We start from the raw sequence: 15,398 nt of genomic DNA on the forward strand, positions 1-15,398 counted from the left end.
TTTTGTAGCCTATTTATCATTGCACAGATTTACTAATAAAAACAAAAAAGCCTCGACCGATTGTTGCTATATTGGCTGATTTGTGTTGCTTTGTAATTGTTGTATTGACAAGGCAATTGTCCCTGCCAAGGACAGACGTAACAGAGCCGAATCAAACACAACCCACCCATTCCAACAGATAGCGTTCTTTAAAACAAACCGAAATGTCCCCTAGCATCACACAACCTGGTGCCTCCAATGTCAACGGGAATGAAACTTTTGACCTGATTATCTCATAACTAATTGTTTGCATTGCGTTGCGATGCCTGTTGAGACACGTCCAACAAACCCCACCCAACCGATGTTTGTGTGCATGCTTTTTTGACACTATTGATTGTGTAGGTGTATAGGCCTACACAGAGTGATATACAGAGTGATACATAGGGTTCACTATTGATTTGCTCATCAGAGGAGGTTGCTATGGCGCTGGACTACTCACAATCCTGCGGTGATCTATTGGGTAGAGCTTGAATAAAGAATAACCATTCAGAAGTTTTTAAAAACAAATTCAATTGCAATGAAAGAAAGAAAGAAACGCACACAACAAAAACAAAAGTAAATCCACTACATTGACCCGTGCATAATCATACAAGTATAGTGTGTGTGTGTGTGTGTGTGTGTGTGTGTGTGTGTGTGTGTGTGTGTGTGTGTGTGTGTGTGTGTGTGTGTGTGTGTGTGTGTGTGTGTGTGTGTGTGTGTGTGCTTGTGCACTCGATGTCAGTGTGGGGCTGGAGCCGCAGACTCAGCCGCCGTTATTAATATAATATAAATGTGTGTCTTCGCGGAATCGCCCCTTCACACCACACATATCGACATGGTTAATATTTCATATTGTATTTGCCATAGGATACGCTTATTCATGTATTCTAAAACAGTACATAAATACTAACTAAATATGGGCTCCAGGCTAATGAATGGATTTTCTGAAAATATCTGGGCGTTTTTTGCCTTCTTTTATTGGCAAAGAACAATTTAACACAAGTGTGTTTATGTGTGTGTGTGTGTGTGTGTGTGTGTGTGTGTGTGTGTGTGTGTGTGTGTGTGTGTGTGTGTGTGTGTGTGTGTGTGTGTGTGGGTGTGCGTTTGTGTGCATGTGTGTGTGCATGTGTGTGCGTGTGTGTGTGTGTGTGTTTGAGTCTGTGTGTCTGTGTGTGTGTGTGTGTGTGTGTGTGTGTGTGTGTGTGTGTGTGTGTTCGTGTGTGTGTGTGTGTGTGTGTGTGTGTGTTCGTGTGTGTGTGTGTGTGTGTGTGTGTGTGTGTGTGTGTTTGATTCTGTGTGTCTGTGTGTCTGTGTGTCTGTGTGTGAGTCTGTGTGTCTGTGTGTGTGTGTGTGTGTATGTTCGTGTGTGTGTGTGTGTGTGTGTGTGTGTGTGTGTGTGTGTGTGTGTGTGTGTGTGTGTGTGTGTGTGTGTGTGTGTGTTTGAGTCTGTGTGTCTGTGTGTGTGTGTGTGTTCGTGTGTGTGCGTGTGTCTGTGTGTACGTGTGTACTGCCCGCAAAACGCCAGAGAGCATCAGAAAGATGTTACGGGGCAAGCGGTTCGTTAATGCTAATCTAAACACACTCATACAGGTTCGCCCTACCCAAAACTTTGGCTCCACACTTTCCAGGCGTAGTTCACCCCTTGCGAATTAGCAAGAGAGAGCTCGGAGCGAAAGTTAACATCCATCACCAAGGCGACCGATAAGTTGCCCTGGCCGGCTGGCTGAGCAGAAATGACGGATCTGCTGCTGTGCGGAGTTTGGTAATTCATTTTCGATAGCGGCGGTGGCTGGGATCAATATGGGGACATTAACCCAAGCGGATACTGCTGTTCTCCTGATGCCACCGGCCAGGAGACCTCCCCCCCCACCCCCCCTGGCAATGAGCAGCACACACTTCCTCAGAACCATTACTTTGGCGGAGCTGTGTGCCAGGCCAGTGTATTATATTACCATTCATCAGCGGCGCGCGGCTGTAAGCGTTGGTCAGTAGGGTGTGGGATTAATTGTAATGCTGCGTGGGACTTTGGTTCGCGGCCCGAGGTCGAAGCCCTAATGGCCTCATTGTGGAGCATGGCGGTGTAGCGCTCATGACGGTCACGCCACGAGGAGAAGTGTGGAACTGACCGCATGGCGTTCCATTGATCAACCATGAACACACGCGCACACACACGCACACACACACGCACACACACGCGCACACACACGCACGCACACACACACATGCACGAACACATACACACACGCACAAACACATACACACGTAAAAATACAAACACACACACATGTAAACATACAAACACACATGTAAACATACACACACATACGCACACACACACACACACACTTACACACGCACACACACGTAAACACACACACATACATACACAGACACTTAAACATACACACACACACACACACACACACACACACACACACACACACACACACACACACACACCCGTAAACATACAAACACACACATGTAAACATACAAACACACATGTAAACATATACACACATATGCACACACACTAACACACGCACACACACGTAAACACACACAAATACACACACACAGACACTTAAACATACCACCACACACACACACACATACCCACACACTATTTGACCTCAGAACATAACGGTGGCACACAGCCGTTTCTAAACACATCCTCCTCTGAGCCAGCTCTCCGTTGCTCCAGAGCACCAGAACCCAGAGCGCGGCCTCTCCCTCCCCAGCACCACTGACATGTGTCCCAGCGAGCCTCCCACTCAGCCCCCCCTCCCATATCTCCATATGTGCCCGGCTCTGACGGCGTGGCCGACACAGCGGCCGCGGGGGTTATCGATGGGCCTGTGATCCATACACACGCTGACGTTGATGGATCGGCGACCCTATCGATGGCAGGCCGGCTCTTTCATAAGCAGGAGTTTGGAAGTCAAAATATCATATCAAACTTGAGCACCTCCAACCAGGCAACCCAGCGGGAAGCTGTGCCACCCCCGGTATACTGAGGTCTGTGCATAGATTGCTCGGGGTATGAAATGTTCCTATAGGTAGATAAGGCAGCATATAAAATGGCTGCGATGGGGCCAGTTTATTGGGTTTAAGATAAACCAACAACTTGAAATGTGCTGACAGTTTTGTTCATGGGTCGTAAACACGAGTAAATTATATAATAAAACAATAATCATAAATAAATGTAGATAAATATTTTTTTTTTTTACATCTGTCCAAAATATAAATGCTGTTGCAATAGTTGTTTGTGCTGTTGTTCTGTTGCAATTGAAAAAACAAACGTTTGGTCCACAAATATGAATTAATTAATAATTGTCCAATATTAATACCCCATGTACCCCAACACAGGAAAAAGACGACGTCTCGGGGAAACTTAAAGATTGGGTTCTCCTCAATGGTGGTGTGTGCCAAATGTAAAGCCTTTCCTTCAATATTTAACTTCTGACAGGACGATCACATGCCTCTGGCGCCGTCAGAAGCGCTTTTATCAAGAACAACAAGGAGCGAGTCTCCCTTATCCCGACCGGGCCATTGCTGGGTAAATGTTGCACACACACTCGGCCGGCCGAAGACAGGGAGCTGTATCTAATCACCACACTGCTCCTAATGCAATCTCTTTCGAGGGGGGAATGCGAGGTTCAATTCTCCACTGTGTGGCGGACGACCCGCTCACATGGTGCGCCCCCGTGACGTCACACCGGCCCTAGACAGAGAACGCTTGCATGCGCGCACATGTGCACACAGGCACAGTCCCATTCTGACATGCGCGGGCACGTGGATATACACACTCGGAGCAGAGCGCGCTCGCCTTCGGTAGTAGAAGCAGCTCTACGCTAGCGAATGAAAGCAAAGCGGACACCTACCGTCTCGAGAAGCGGCGCGAGGCTCAGGCGGCTCGGACCCTCTAGAACCCTCTAGAACCGTGCTGGGACCCTCTAGAACCATGCTGGACTGACCGCGGAGAGTCGACTACGATCAATGGCTTGGCTTTGAAATCGTTAACAATTTATCGGAAAGGAGGCTGAGACGGAGCGAGAGTGAGGGAGAGAGGGAGAGAGAGAGAGAGAGGGAGAGAGTGAGTGGTGTGAGGAGTGGGGCTAAAGATTCTTTCAGCGATGGAACTTACAATGGAAAACATTGGAAACCTGCACGGCGTGCCTCACGCTCACCAGACGAGCGACTTAATGAACTCGCCGCACGCGCGCCAGTCGTCGTCGCACCGGAACCTGGTGTCGCACGGGCGCTCCGCCATGGTGTCCAGCATGGCCTCGATACTGGAGGGCGCGGGGGACTACCGCACGGACCACTCTCTGTCCGGGCCCCTGCACCCCGCCATGACCATGTCCTGTGACTCGGGGATGAGTCTGAGCAGCACCTACACCACCCTCACGCCGCTGCAGCACCTGCCGCCCATCTCTACCGTGTCGGATAAGTTCCACCATCATCCCCATCCACACGCTCACCACCACCCGCACCAGCGGCTCTCGGCGGGCAACGTGAGCGGCAGCTTCACGCTGATGAGGGACGACCGGAGCCTCGCCTCCATGAGCAACCTCTACGGCCACTACCAGAAAGACATGTCCGGCATGGGCCAGTCGCTGTCGCCGCTCTCCAACGGCCTCGGCTCGTTGCACAACTCCCAGCAGTCGCTCGGCGCCTACGGGCCGACGGCGCACCTCTCCAACGACAAGATGCTCTCGTCGGGGGGCTTCGAGTCCCACGCGGCCATGTTGTCCCGGAACGAGGAGCACCTGGCCCGGGGTCTGGGGGGCCACGGAGCAGGGCTCATGACGTCGCTGAACGGCATGCACCACCACAGTCATCAGCACTCCCAGGCGAACGGCTCCATGCTGTCGGTGGAGCGGGACCGGCAGACGGTGGGAGGCGGGCAGGGGGGCGCTGGGTCGGGCCAGGTGGAGGAGATAAACACCAAGGAGGTGGCACAGAGAATCACCGCCGAGCTCAAGCGATACAGCATACCCCAGGCCATCTTTGCCCAGAGGATCTTGTGTCGGTCCCAGGGAACGCTGTCCGACCTGCTACGGAACCCTAAACCCTGGAGTAAGCTCAAGTCGGGCCGGGAGACCTTCCGGAGGATGTGGAAGTGGCTGCAGGAGCCCGAGTTCCAGCGGATGTCCGCGCTGAGGCTAGCAGGTGAGTGAGGAGGCAGCCCTGAATCTGACCGATGTGAGGTGATCAATGTGGAGTCAATGTGGCGAGACTGTCAATAGCCGCTCAGAGGGACATTACTACAAGTTATTGGTCAATAGCATCGAGTCAAACTTCACTGGGACAGTGGACTGTTCGGTTTGTTCGGTGTGGGGATCTATATATGAGGATTGAACTCCCGTCATATGTAGAGAGGCCTTATGGTTGTGTAGTCAGGCGGTGTGGTTCTAGTATAGCTCTCTATAGCTCTACAATAGAGCCACACACACACACGGTTTATTATGGGAAAACAATCGCAACATCGAATTCTCTATGGATGGACGCTACAGAGAGGTTGAAACAGTAATAGGCCTACACAACGTGTCTCTCTGTGTATCTCCTTTCCTCTCTAACACACACACACACACACACACACACACACACACACACACACACACACACACACACACACACACACACACACACACACACACACACACACACACACACACACACACACACACACACACACACACACAGGGACGTGTTTGTGTGAGAAAAAGAGAGCGAGAGACAGAGAGCAAAAAGTTTAAAGTTAAGACGAGGTAAAATAAATATATGGAAAATTATGTAAGGCCTACATTTCAGAAAACGTATGAAAATGCTGGCTCCCTATCATCAGCTTGATTGCATCTTCCCCCTATCACCTCAACAATAGAACAAAGCTTTAGGTCGGCCTTGATACAGGCTCACAACACGGGCCACACAACACACACACTCCGCGCACACTGCAGTTTCGCTTTTCTCTCAGTTCCCATAGCCCGATAGAAATAATTTGTAAAAATCAAAAAAATCTATTTTATATTTCAACTGTCAAATTGGTGAAAGCGTAAACAAGGAGTGTGAGGGACGCGGGGGCCCCACGGAGCCGGGGGATCGTGACCCCTGCTGGGATCGATACTCAGGCACCGCCGTCCCTCTGCAAAATGGCGCTCTGATAAATGATCGATTCGGATTTGGAAGACAGCGAGAGAAGCAGATGTGTCTTTCCCTGGGATGGACGTTATGAAAGACAATGACACCCGCACGCTGTTTGCATTGTGTCGCAAAATGCTGAATCTGGATCTGCTTTGAAAATGATATAACAGAGACAGAGACAGAGACAGAGACAGAGAGAGAGAGAGAGAGAGAGAGAGAGAGAGAGAGAGAGAGAGAGAGAGAGAGAGAGAGAGAGAGAGAGAGAGAGAGAGAGAGAGATGGATAGGCAATGTCTGTATATATGTATATATGTATATATATATATATATATATATATATATATATATATATATATATATATATATTTATATAAATATAAGGGATTTATATAGGCCCATATATATAGGCCTTTATATATATATATAAATATAAGTATTTCTATGTGTCGCCTCCCTCGGATTCTTTTTGACGTGCGTGTCATTCGGTGGCTCTACGACCAGGCCCGTTGGCGGAGGCGCTCGCAGATTTATCGTCCGCTGGAAATGTGTTTCCAACTTTAGAACCTGAGATACTTAGAACCCGATGAACTGAACGCAAATGAAGAGCTGTGACATTTGCAGTGTTAAAAACAACGATAGCAATGCCCCCGCCCGCACACACACACACACACACACACACACACACACACACACACACACACACACACACACACACACACACACACACACACACACACACACACACACACACATTGATGTTTTGTGCAAAGGCCTCGTTTAGACGTGCACTTCCAAACGTCAATCTGCGCTTCTCTGTCGTATTTCAGCAGACAGTTCAATTAAGCAGATATAGTGGCATATTTTAGTTCCAGTCGATGCGCTATTGAAAAGCACTTAATGACATGTAAATTGTTCCTTTGCGCATTTAGTGGGGTTCTGGTAAATAAAGATTTAAACACTCCACAATTGTCTCTTTAAGTGCCACTGTTGTTAAAGCTAATTGGGTTGTAGGGTTTATATCTTCCTACCACCGGATAACCGCTATTTCGCGCGCACACGCACACACACACACACACACACACACACACACACACACACACACACACACACACACACACACACACACACACACACACACACATTATAGGCTATGAGAGCGAGGGAGTGTGTGTGTGTGTGTGTGTGTGTGTGTGTGTGTGTGTGTGTGTGTGTGTGTGTGTGTGTGTGTGTGTGTGTGTGTGTGTGTGTGTGTGTGTGTGTGTGTGTACGTGCGCGTTTGTGTAGTATGATCCTTTGTGTCCTGAGTCAACGGCTGAGATTCATAGTGAATTTGGATGTAAAAATGTATGCATTGCTATTTATTTATTTTAATCCGCTGGGATCTTTCGGTGAATATTTCCTTTATGCCTCTCGCCTCGTGAGGGTTACCTTGCTGCCTGCGGCCGGATGGCGGCTGAAATGACAAATGACGTATGTAAATCGCTGAAGCTATAGGCCTACGTTTTACTTATTGCATTTAAAATCGCCATTATCGGAGGCGCAGTTGTGGGCTGGGCTGAGTGGGAGTCGGGGCGGGGCGAGGGGGAGGGGGGGGGGGGTTGTAATGTTGAAAGGGAGGCTGGGCAATACTCGGTCGGCCACATCAATCAATAAATTCAAATTACTATTCCAAATTCATCACAGTCACACAAATCAATACAGTTGCCCTGCTTAGCTAATGCGAAAACGCTAGAGTCTGCACACTCTCACGACGTTCCCCCCCGGACCGAGGAGCAGAGCGGGGACCGGCCGGTAGGGGGGGCTGGTTATGGGGGGGCGGGGAGGGGCTTGTTATGGGGGTGGCTTTTTACGGGGGGGACGGGCTTGTTATGGAGGGGGGGTTGCTTGCTATGGTGGAGCTTGTTATGGGGGGGGGGGGGGGTTATTGGGGGGTCCGCTAGTCTGTGCCCTTCACGCTCAACGTCTCGTACTCGAATTAGGGCAGAGCTCGGTGTCTATCGGCTCTGCCCCCCCCCCCCCAGGTCCGACCAGAAAGTGCAAATATGGATTATGTGACCTAAAACCCAGGGCAAATTAATACCCAGCACACTTTAGACTATGCTCGCCAAACCATCTTACAAACCAATGTAGTTCTAAGTTCTAAGTGCATGAGAGCAGGCGGTGATATTGTATTGCATGAACAAGAGGTGGCAGAGGAGACACGGCGAAGTACGGGGCCTTTAAAGATTGTATTAACGATGAAAACAATTCGTCTTTGCATCTGTGTTGAATTCCACACTCCATCTCAATGTATTTGGTTGGGTCAATAAAGCCCTGATCGATAAGGATAGCCAGTGCATCTATCAATTATCCCGCCTCAGCACTCTCTCCCATTGGTCTCTCTCCCCCCCAAGAGCAAGAAGAGAGGCAGGGGAGGCAAATGGGGGAAAGGATAAAGCCTAATAAAGCCTTATTGCACACCTCTTTCTCTCCTCTATGCTGTAATCATGTTAGATTTGTTGGTTGAAGAGAAGGCCCTTTCCATACGATATGCCCTCGGCTTATACGCACATTATGTTATGGAGAGTCACGGTCATGCTAAACAACGTCGCTAAACAACGTATACAAACAAGGTCTGCATTAGTATGTTTATTGGGAGATGAAGGCTATCGCTCACGTTTTGTTGTAGCCGACCGCGGAACAGTAAAAATAAACACAAATACGCCGCACCGCCTGCCAAGAACTTCCAATTCACTCCGGAGAAAAGCGCAGCGGTGCCTATTATACTGGGAATGGGGAGAGCACGTGCCGGGGTGAGAGGTCAAACACACGAGACCCGGAGAAGAGTGGAGCGCGCCTGTGCGGAGGCCTCGGATCAGGGTTCAGCGGAACACGAGGAGCGGCCCCGTGTCACGAGGACACGTGGGAACGGACTTCATCCAGAGCCCACCGTTCTATTTTCTCGTGCATCGTCCGGCTCAGCGCTGCCGTGTCGCCGTGATTCCCTCGCGTCACAAACAGTCGCGTGATGCAGCGTGGGGAGCTGACCGGGGTGCTGAAGGACAAGACGGGTTCTTTGTCTTCAGCACGCAGTCAGTGGTTTAAATGAGACATTCTGACTGATATAGACCTAGTGGACCACAATTAAAAGGCTATTTCTGCAGTTCACTCCCTCCCCACTCTCCCCCATTCCTCTCCATCGCTACTATATTCTCTCAGCGGTCTCTCCATTAATTGGCGTCTAAATGTCTCACACATACAGGAAAATCTAAAATTGTTGTCTTGCTGGGTCATTTAAGCCCGGCTGATTGGATAGGGTATTAAGATGTGGTTAATGCGGAATCCTCCGAAACAAGGTGTTTTTTTTCACGGAGAGATGGCTTGATGATCGATTGGTCTTTAATAATTGATGAGAGCGGGTTGACAGGGGAGCGGACAGGCAGCTGCGGTTTGGAGATGCTGTTTGTTAAGCACGACTGCGTGTACTACTGTAAATACTTGGACATGCAACTGAGCCTGTGGTACTAAACCACCTTGTCGAAATGTCTGGGGCCTTCTGGATGAGCTAACGAGAAAACCGACTTGAATTTAAATAAAAAATATATTAATTGCATTTTGCGTATTTCAGTCAGAGTTCCCACACAGACTATTTGGATTGCTTTCCGAGCAACCGAACTCAGACACCGATCCGACTGAAAGCAACAGAAACACATCATATCGCCTTGCCCGTCGCCCCGCCAATTCCTCCTCTCTGGAGTCTATGTGACCGGGATGTAGAGTGAGTCTGCGCCATAGGCGTTGTTGGCCGATCTGGCGAGCCCTGAATCTGTATCGATTTCCATTCCCCGGCCTTTCCTTTCCATCTCTGGAGCTGCGCCATGCAGTCACAGCTCCCGCTATCTCCCTCTCTACCCCGCCCCCTTCCGCTCCACTGTGCAACACCATTTCACCCATTAACACTCACCCTTCATAACGCACGGCAGAGTGAGGAATAAAAGCATGCTGTTCCCCGCCTTGTTGAATTCTTTCCCTCCCGTTTCCCTCCGCAACATTCGACATTGGGTCTGGCTTTCTTTGTAAAAACCCCCCCCTCTCTCTCTCTCTCTCTCTCTCTCTCTCTCTCTCTCTCTCTCTCTCTCTCTCTCTCTCTCTCTCTCTCTCTCTCTCTCTCTCTCTCTCTCTCTCTCTCTCTCTCATGAATATCTCATGTATGTGCTGTGTGATACTATACATGTAAGCTGCATATGCTGCACAATACAATTTGCAAACCTATTCTAGATACATAGTGGATGCATATGCAATGCACCCGCATGTATCTCTCCCCCCCCCCCCCTCTCTCTCTCTCTCTCCCCCCCCCCCTCTCTCTCTCTCTCTCCCCCCCCCCCCCCCCCCCCCCCCCCCATGCATGGACCTATGGGAAGCATGCTTTGCAATTATAAATGCAGCAGACCTGGCTGTGTACAATCTAGAATAGCGTCTATTCTTTTTAAGATGATCAATTCGAACGCTGCTCCGTCGCCCCCTCGCCAAACCGAATCGATAGGAGAGAATGACCTTTAAATCAAATTGCTCTCAGACTGCACTGAATACACGAGACGAGCCTGGAAGGGTTAAATGGCACTGCGAGCTTTACCTGTTTGCAAAAAAAAAAAAAGAGCAGCAATGGTTATCAATTAGCATTTATTATAATGAAATAATATTGGTCACGCGTAGTGAACTCATATTGCACTCAGGCCTAAAGGGCTTTATGGTCATAGGCAGTGGTAGCCAGCTAACAAGAACTGGTTTGTGTGAACCGTGGACCCAGTATGACCAGCGGCACAAGTACTGATAGCCTACCAAGAGCCTATCACCCCGCCCCCCCGGCGCCCTGATCCGCTTATCGGAGCCTCTGACAGGCCGTCCTTTATTAACGGCCCGATAATAGCTTGTTTAATGCGCTTTCGCAGCGAGGACACGGTCGACGCAATTAAAGGACGGAAAGAAATCGTAGTTCTGTTCCATTCAAAGATCAGGACGTTGGCTACAGCTCCCCGTTCTGTTCTCTAACATCCTGATGGGGAACCGCATCCTGTGCACCGCTTGTCAGCTTCAAGTCATCCAATCAAAAACGGCAACGAACAGACGATCGATTTATCTTCCACCGTGCCAACTTACAGGATAACATTTTGGAGGATTCAACGATATCCACATAAACCTTTTATTATTGTCTCTGTAGGCCATGTCCATATTGCTTTGGTTATTTCCTGATGTTGTCAGTTCACCGCACTCTGTGGTTTGAGATGAACACACACACACACACACACACACACACACACACACACACACACACACACACACACACACACACACACACACACACACACACACACACACACACACACACACACACACACACGCCATCTCGCTTACTGTAATATTCTTTTTTTATTTTGCTTACAAATATTCCAATATTGGTAGCAATATTTTGCGTTCAGGATTGGATTATTATAATTATTATTATTTGTAGTAGTAGTATTATGATCATTGTTATTATTATTAGCCAAATATCGAGTATGATAACTACATTTAATTATTATTTATCAAAGGCACATTTCTCACCACTAGAAAAAAAAATAGACCTGCTTTATGCCTACATGCAAACTCCTGCTGAGACTCGCAGTGAGTCAACATAAAGAGTTACAGTGTGATTCTGAAACCCAACAGATGTAATAAATAGGCCTACATCTTCCCAAAGTGAATTAAGAATTATCCGACCTGGTTTTCAGCTAAATGCATTTATTCAGCGTCGACCCCAGACAGCCCAGTCTGCGGCTTACACGCGGTTCACTATCGATCCCCCCCTACCCCGGTGCCCTCCCGGTGGCCCCCCGGTGCGCCCCCCCCCCGTGCCCCCTGTTCGCCCCCTTTACCGCAGAAGAGCACGCCTCAGTCGGCCCACCGCCCCGTCTCCCACCGCCCGTTCTGCCGAGCACCCTCTGGGTAGGGGATGGTGATCAGTGGTGGAGAGCGTTAGTTACCGGCCTGGTGGTAGTGGTGGTTAGCGTTAGTTACCGGCCTGGTGGTAGTGGTGGTTAGCGTTAGTTACCGGCCTGGTGGTAGTGGTGGAGAGCGTTAGTTACCGGCCTGGTGGTAGTGGTGAAGAGCGTTAGTTACCGGCCTAGTGGTGGTTAGCGTTAGTTACCGGCCTGGTGGTAGTGGTGGAGAGCGTTAGTTACCGGCCTGGTGGTAGTGGTGGTTAGCGTTAGTTACCGGCCTGGTGGTAGTGGTGGTTAGCGTTAGTTACCGGCCTGGTGGTAGTGGTGGTTAGCGTTAGTTACCGGCCTGGTGGTAGTGGTGAAGAGTTTAAGCAGCAGGCCTGGAGGTATTGCTGGTGTAGTGGTGCTGCTGGTGTGACGCCTACAAGAAGAGCGTGCAACATGGTGGTGATGATGATGTGATGATGATGATATCGGTGATCATTTCTGTTATGGGATCAAATAGTTTGAAATATTTTTCTGCTTGATTTTTGCAGTTTGGTCAAACGAGGGGCCTACAGAACTATCCAAGCATACTTATCCCTTTCTATAGAATGAAATGCTAACGCTGGTTTTTGAGGTAGGCCTAGAAGAGAAGAGGAAACTGAAGCTTTCTATGAAGCATAATGATTATAGGCGTCATTACGGTCATGCGTAACAGGTCGCCAGTGATGTGAATGTCTATTCCAGTAGCCTAAGACACATGCGAGAACTAGTTTCTTATTAACTCAGCCAAATAATGCAAGTTCAAATCCGCTCACCCGGTACCCTCAATCACGCCCATAAATGGCTGAACGCTTTCATTATCTAAAAACTCATAAGGAGCGTGATCATCGCAAACAGCAATCTTTATTGATTATTGAATTTCTGGCGCCCTGTAATTTCTCCGATTTTATTACAAGGGAAGCTAATAACACGTGGTGGAGTGTAAAACGGCATCGAATATTATTCCCTTTAATTCCTGCCTCCATTGGATGCATATTTTATGTAGGCTATCTTAAATAAAACACAACTTAATATTGCATTAATATTAAATGGCATAACGCGTCATCGCCTTAACGGTCTCGTTTAATTGATTTCAGGCCGTGATAGGAATTAACTCACCATAACACTTAAACCATAATAGCTAAACAGGCCCCAGTGGTTCCTGGTGTGAGTGACCGTGTACCTGGGGAAACAGGCCCGTGTGGATCCCGGTGACGGGTGACCGGATACCGGGGAACCGGGAGAGGGTGGCCGGGTACCGGGGCTCCCGGTGGACGATGGCCGAGGCGGGGCGGCGGGGAAAAGCTTCGCAGCCGCCTCGTGACGAGACCACCAAACACACGGTGGCACTTCATCAGTATATTAACACCAATTCTCGCTCATTACATTAAGGAGTATCGAGCCGGGAGTGTGTTGGCAGTGCCCTACAGCCTGGACGGATAAATACTGGAGAACCGCCTTTTAAATGCTCGTCGCATCGATACACACTATCAATCTTCATGGGCCGGACTTAAAACCTTAACCGGTATTATTGGCATTGCGAGCCAACCATGTTTTGCTGTGAAACTATAGCACATTGATAGATGGTTTAATTTATGGGTTTATGATTAAATTATAAAAATATATAAAATAAACGACCGAAAGCGAGAAGGGCCAGCCGGCCTCTCCACTTAACACGGGCCGTGTGGCCTCAGCATTCAACGGGGTCTATAGCTGGCCTGTTTATTGGTCGTTTATTTAAATTACAAGTTAAAGGTCGAATGCATCCCATAATGCACGAAGAATGCAAGGAACGCGTGTCAGGCCGGGCATTAAAGACACAGACCTACACACACAACCGGGCACCATGGAGGAACAATAATGACCGCTTTGACCAGAGCCATCGTGACAGAGAACACAGGTCTGATCAATCCGAGATAAACGTCCTCTTTTTGATTTCCAATAGCACAGGACATTAAATAACAGGGAAAACACAAACCAAAGGGCCTGCAGCTGGGATAGGTTCAAACGAGCTATGAGCAGCCGTTCATTTATTAATCAAAGGCCCGTTTGTATCCCTGGTCAATTCATTAATAATCATAGTAGTTCCACGCTTTGATTTGAATATGCCCTGCTATTTTACCGTCCATGTAAAATGAACTCCTGGTTTGGTTTTTCCATCCTACATCCCCTCTTCTCTCTCTCGCCTCCTCCCCCCGCAACGCATAATTAATTGGAAGAACCGAATTTCACACACGAATTATTCACGAATCTATCGATCGTTATCGATCACCTGGGGCGGCCTTTCTCTTAGCCTATCTGGCGTGTTGTGATGCGAAGAACATGTCATCAGAAAATAAAATGTCGTTTTATAATCTAGATGTAGGACCAATTCAAAACTACATTTGAGTATTTTTTCCGGGGTAATTGTTGGGTTAATGTGGTATTTTAAGGTTAAGTAATTTGCTGATAATTAACTCTGGATTAGGGTGAAACCTTTTGTTTTTAATCCGATGTGCTCTGTGGTTGACATTTAGGGAGATTGTGGGTAAATATAAAAGCTAAAGGGTCTAAATAAAAAAAAAGGGAATAAAAAAATAAATAGGAACACAACATCATTAAACACATTCATTCTTCACTGATCTAAACTAAAGGTTATATCCATACATTTGGCCATCTTCAGCAACGACTTTAGCATGCCCAAATAAATCACTATGTTATTGGGCTACTGATGGATCCATATATATACAGTATATATAAATGTATAAATTATACATATAAATATATAAATAAAGAATACAAATCAAATATATATAAATAGGCTTAATAAATAAATATAGATATAGCTGGCTCCCGATAGCAGCTCAATGCGGGCATAATTCATCAGGTCCCGACAAGCCCTCGCCTCAGCATGCAGCGTGTTTTCTCCGTCCTTCAGGAACGCTGAGAATATCAGACCTCAACCGCCAGCCAACAGCAGAGCTCTGGCCGCTCTTTGTGCGCAGGGTCTATGTCCATCTCTGTGCACGGTGCCTACTGTAGCTCTAAAAGCTGCAATGATCGATTTTTTTTCTTTTCTACGCCGAGCTTGGTTCAGTAATCAGGGCCCCCTTCCTCGCCGATTGATTGATATTGATTACTAAATCCAGCGCCTGTAGCAAAGGCAGCAGCTCTCTACAGCAGCCTGCTCAGATAGACCACTGCGAGAGTGACACCTACCGACCGAAACGCACAGACTTGCAAATCTTCCCCCCCCCCCGATAAATACCATAGA

General features: G+C 48.2%; 1 protein-coding gene across 1 annotated transcript in view; it reads left to right on the plus strand.

The window, feature by feature from the left end:
• The first annotated feature begins 4,154 nt into the window (after positions 1-4,154).
• The window catches only part of onecut3a (one cut homeobox 3a), a 16,847-nt gene continuing 5,603 nt past the window's right edge, over positions 4,155-15,398 (plus strand). The window contains exon 1 of the mRNA XM_056604707.1: positions 4,155-5,193. Coding sequence (XP_056460682.1) covers positions 4,155-5,193 — 1,039 coding nt within the window. The remainder of the gene's footprint in view (positions 5,194-15,398) is intronic.

Source organism: Gadus chalcogrammus, chromosome 12 (genome assembly GCF_026213295.1).
Source record: "Gadus chalcogrammus isolate NIFS_2021 chromosome 12, NIFS_Gcha_1.0, whole genome shotgun sequence".
NCBI classification, from domain to species: Eukaryota; Metazoa; Chordata; class Actinopteri; order Gadiformes; family Gadidae; genus Gadus; species Gadus chalcogrammus.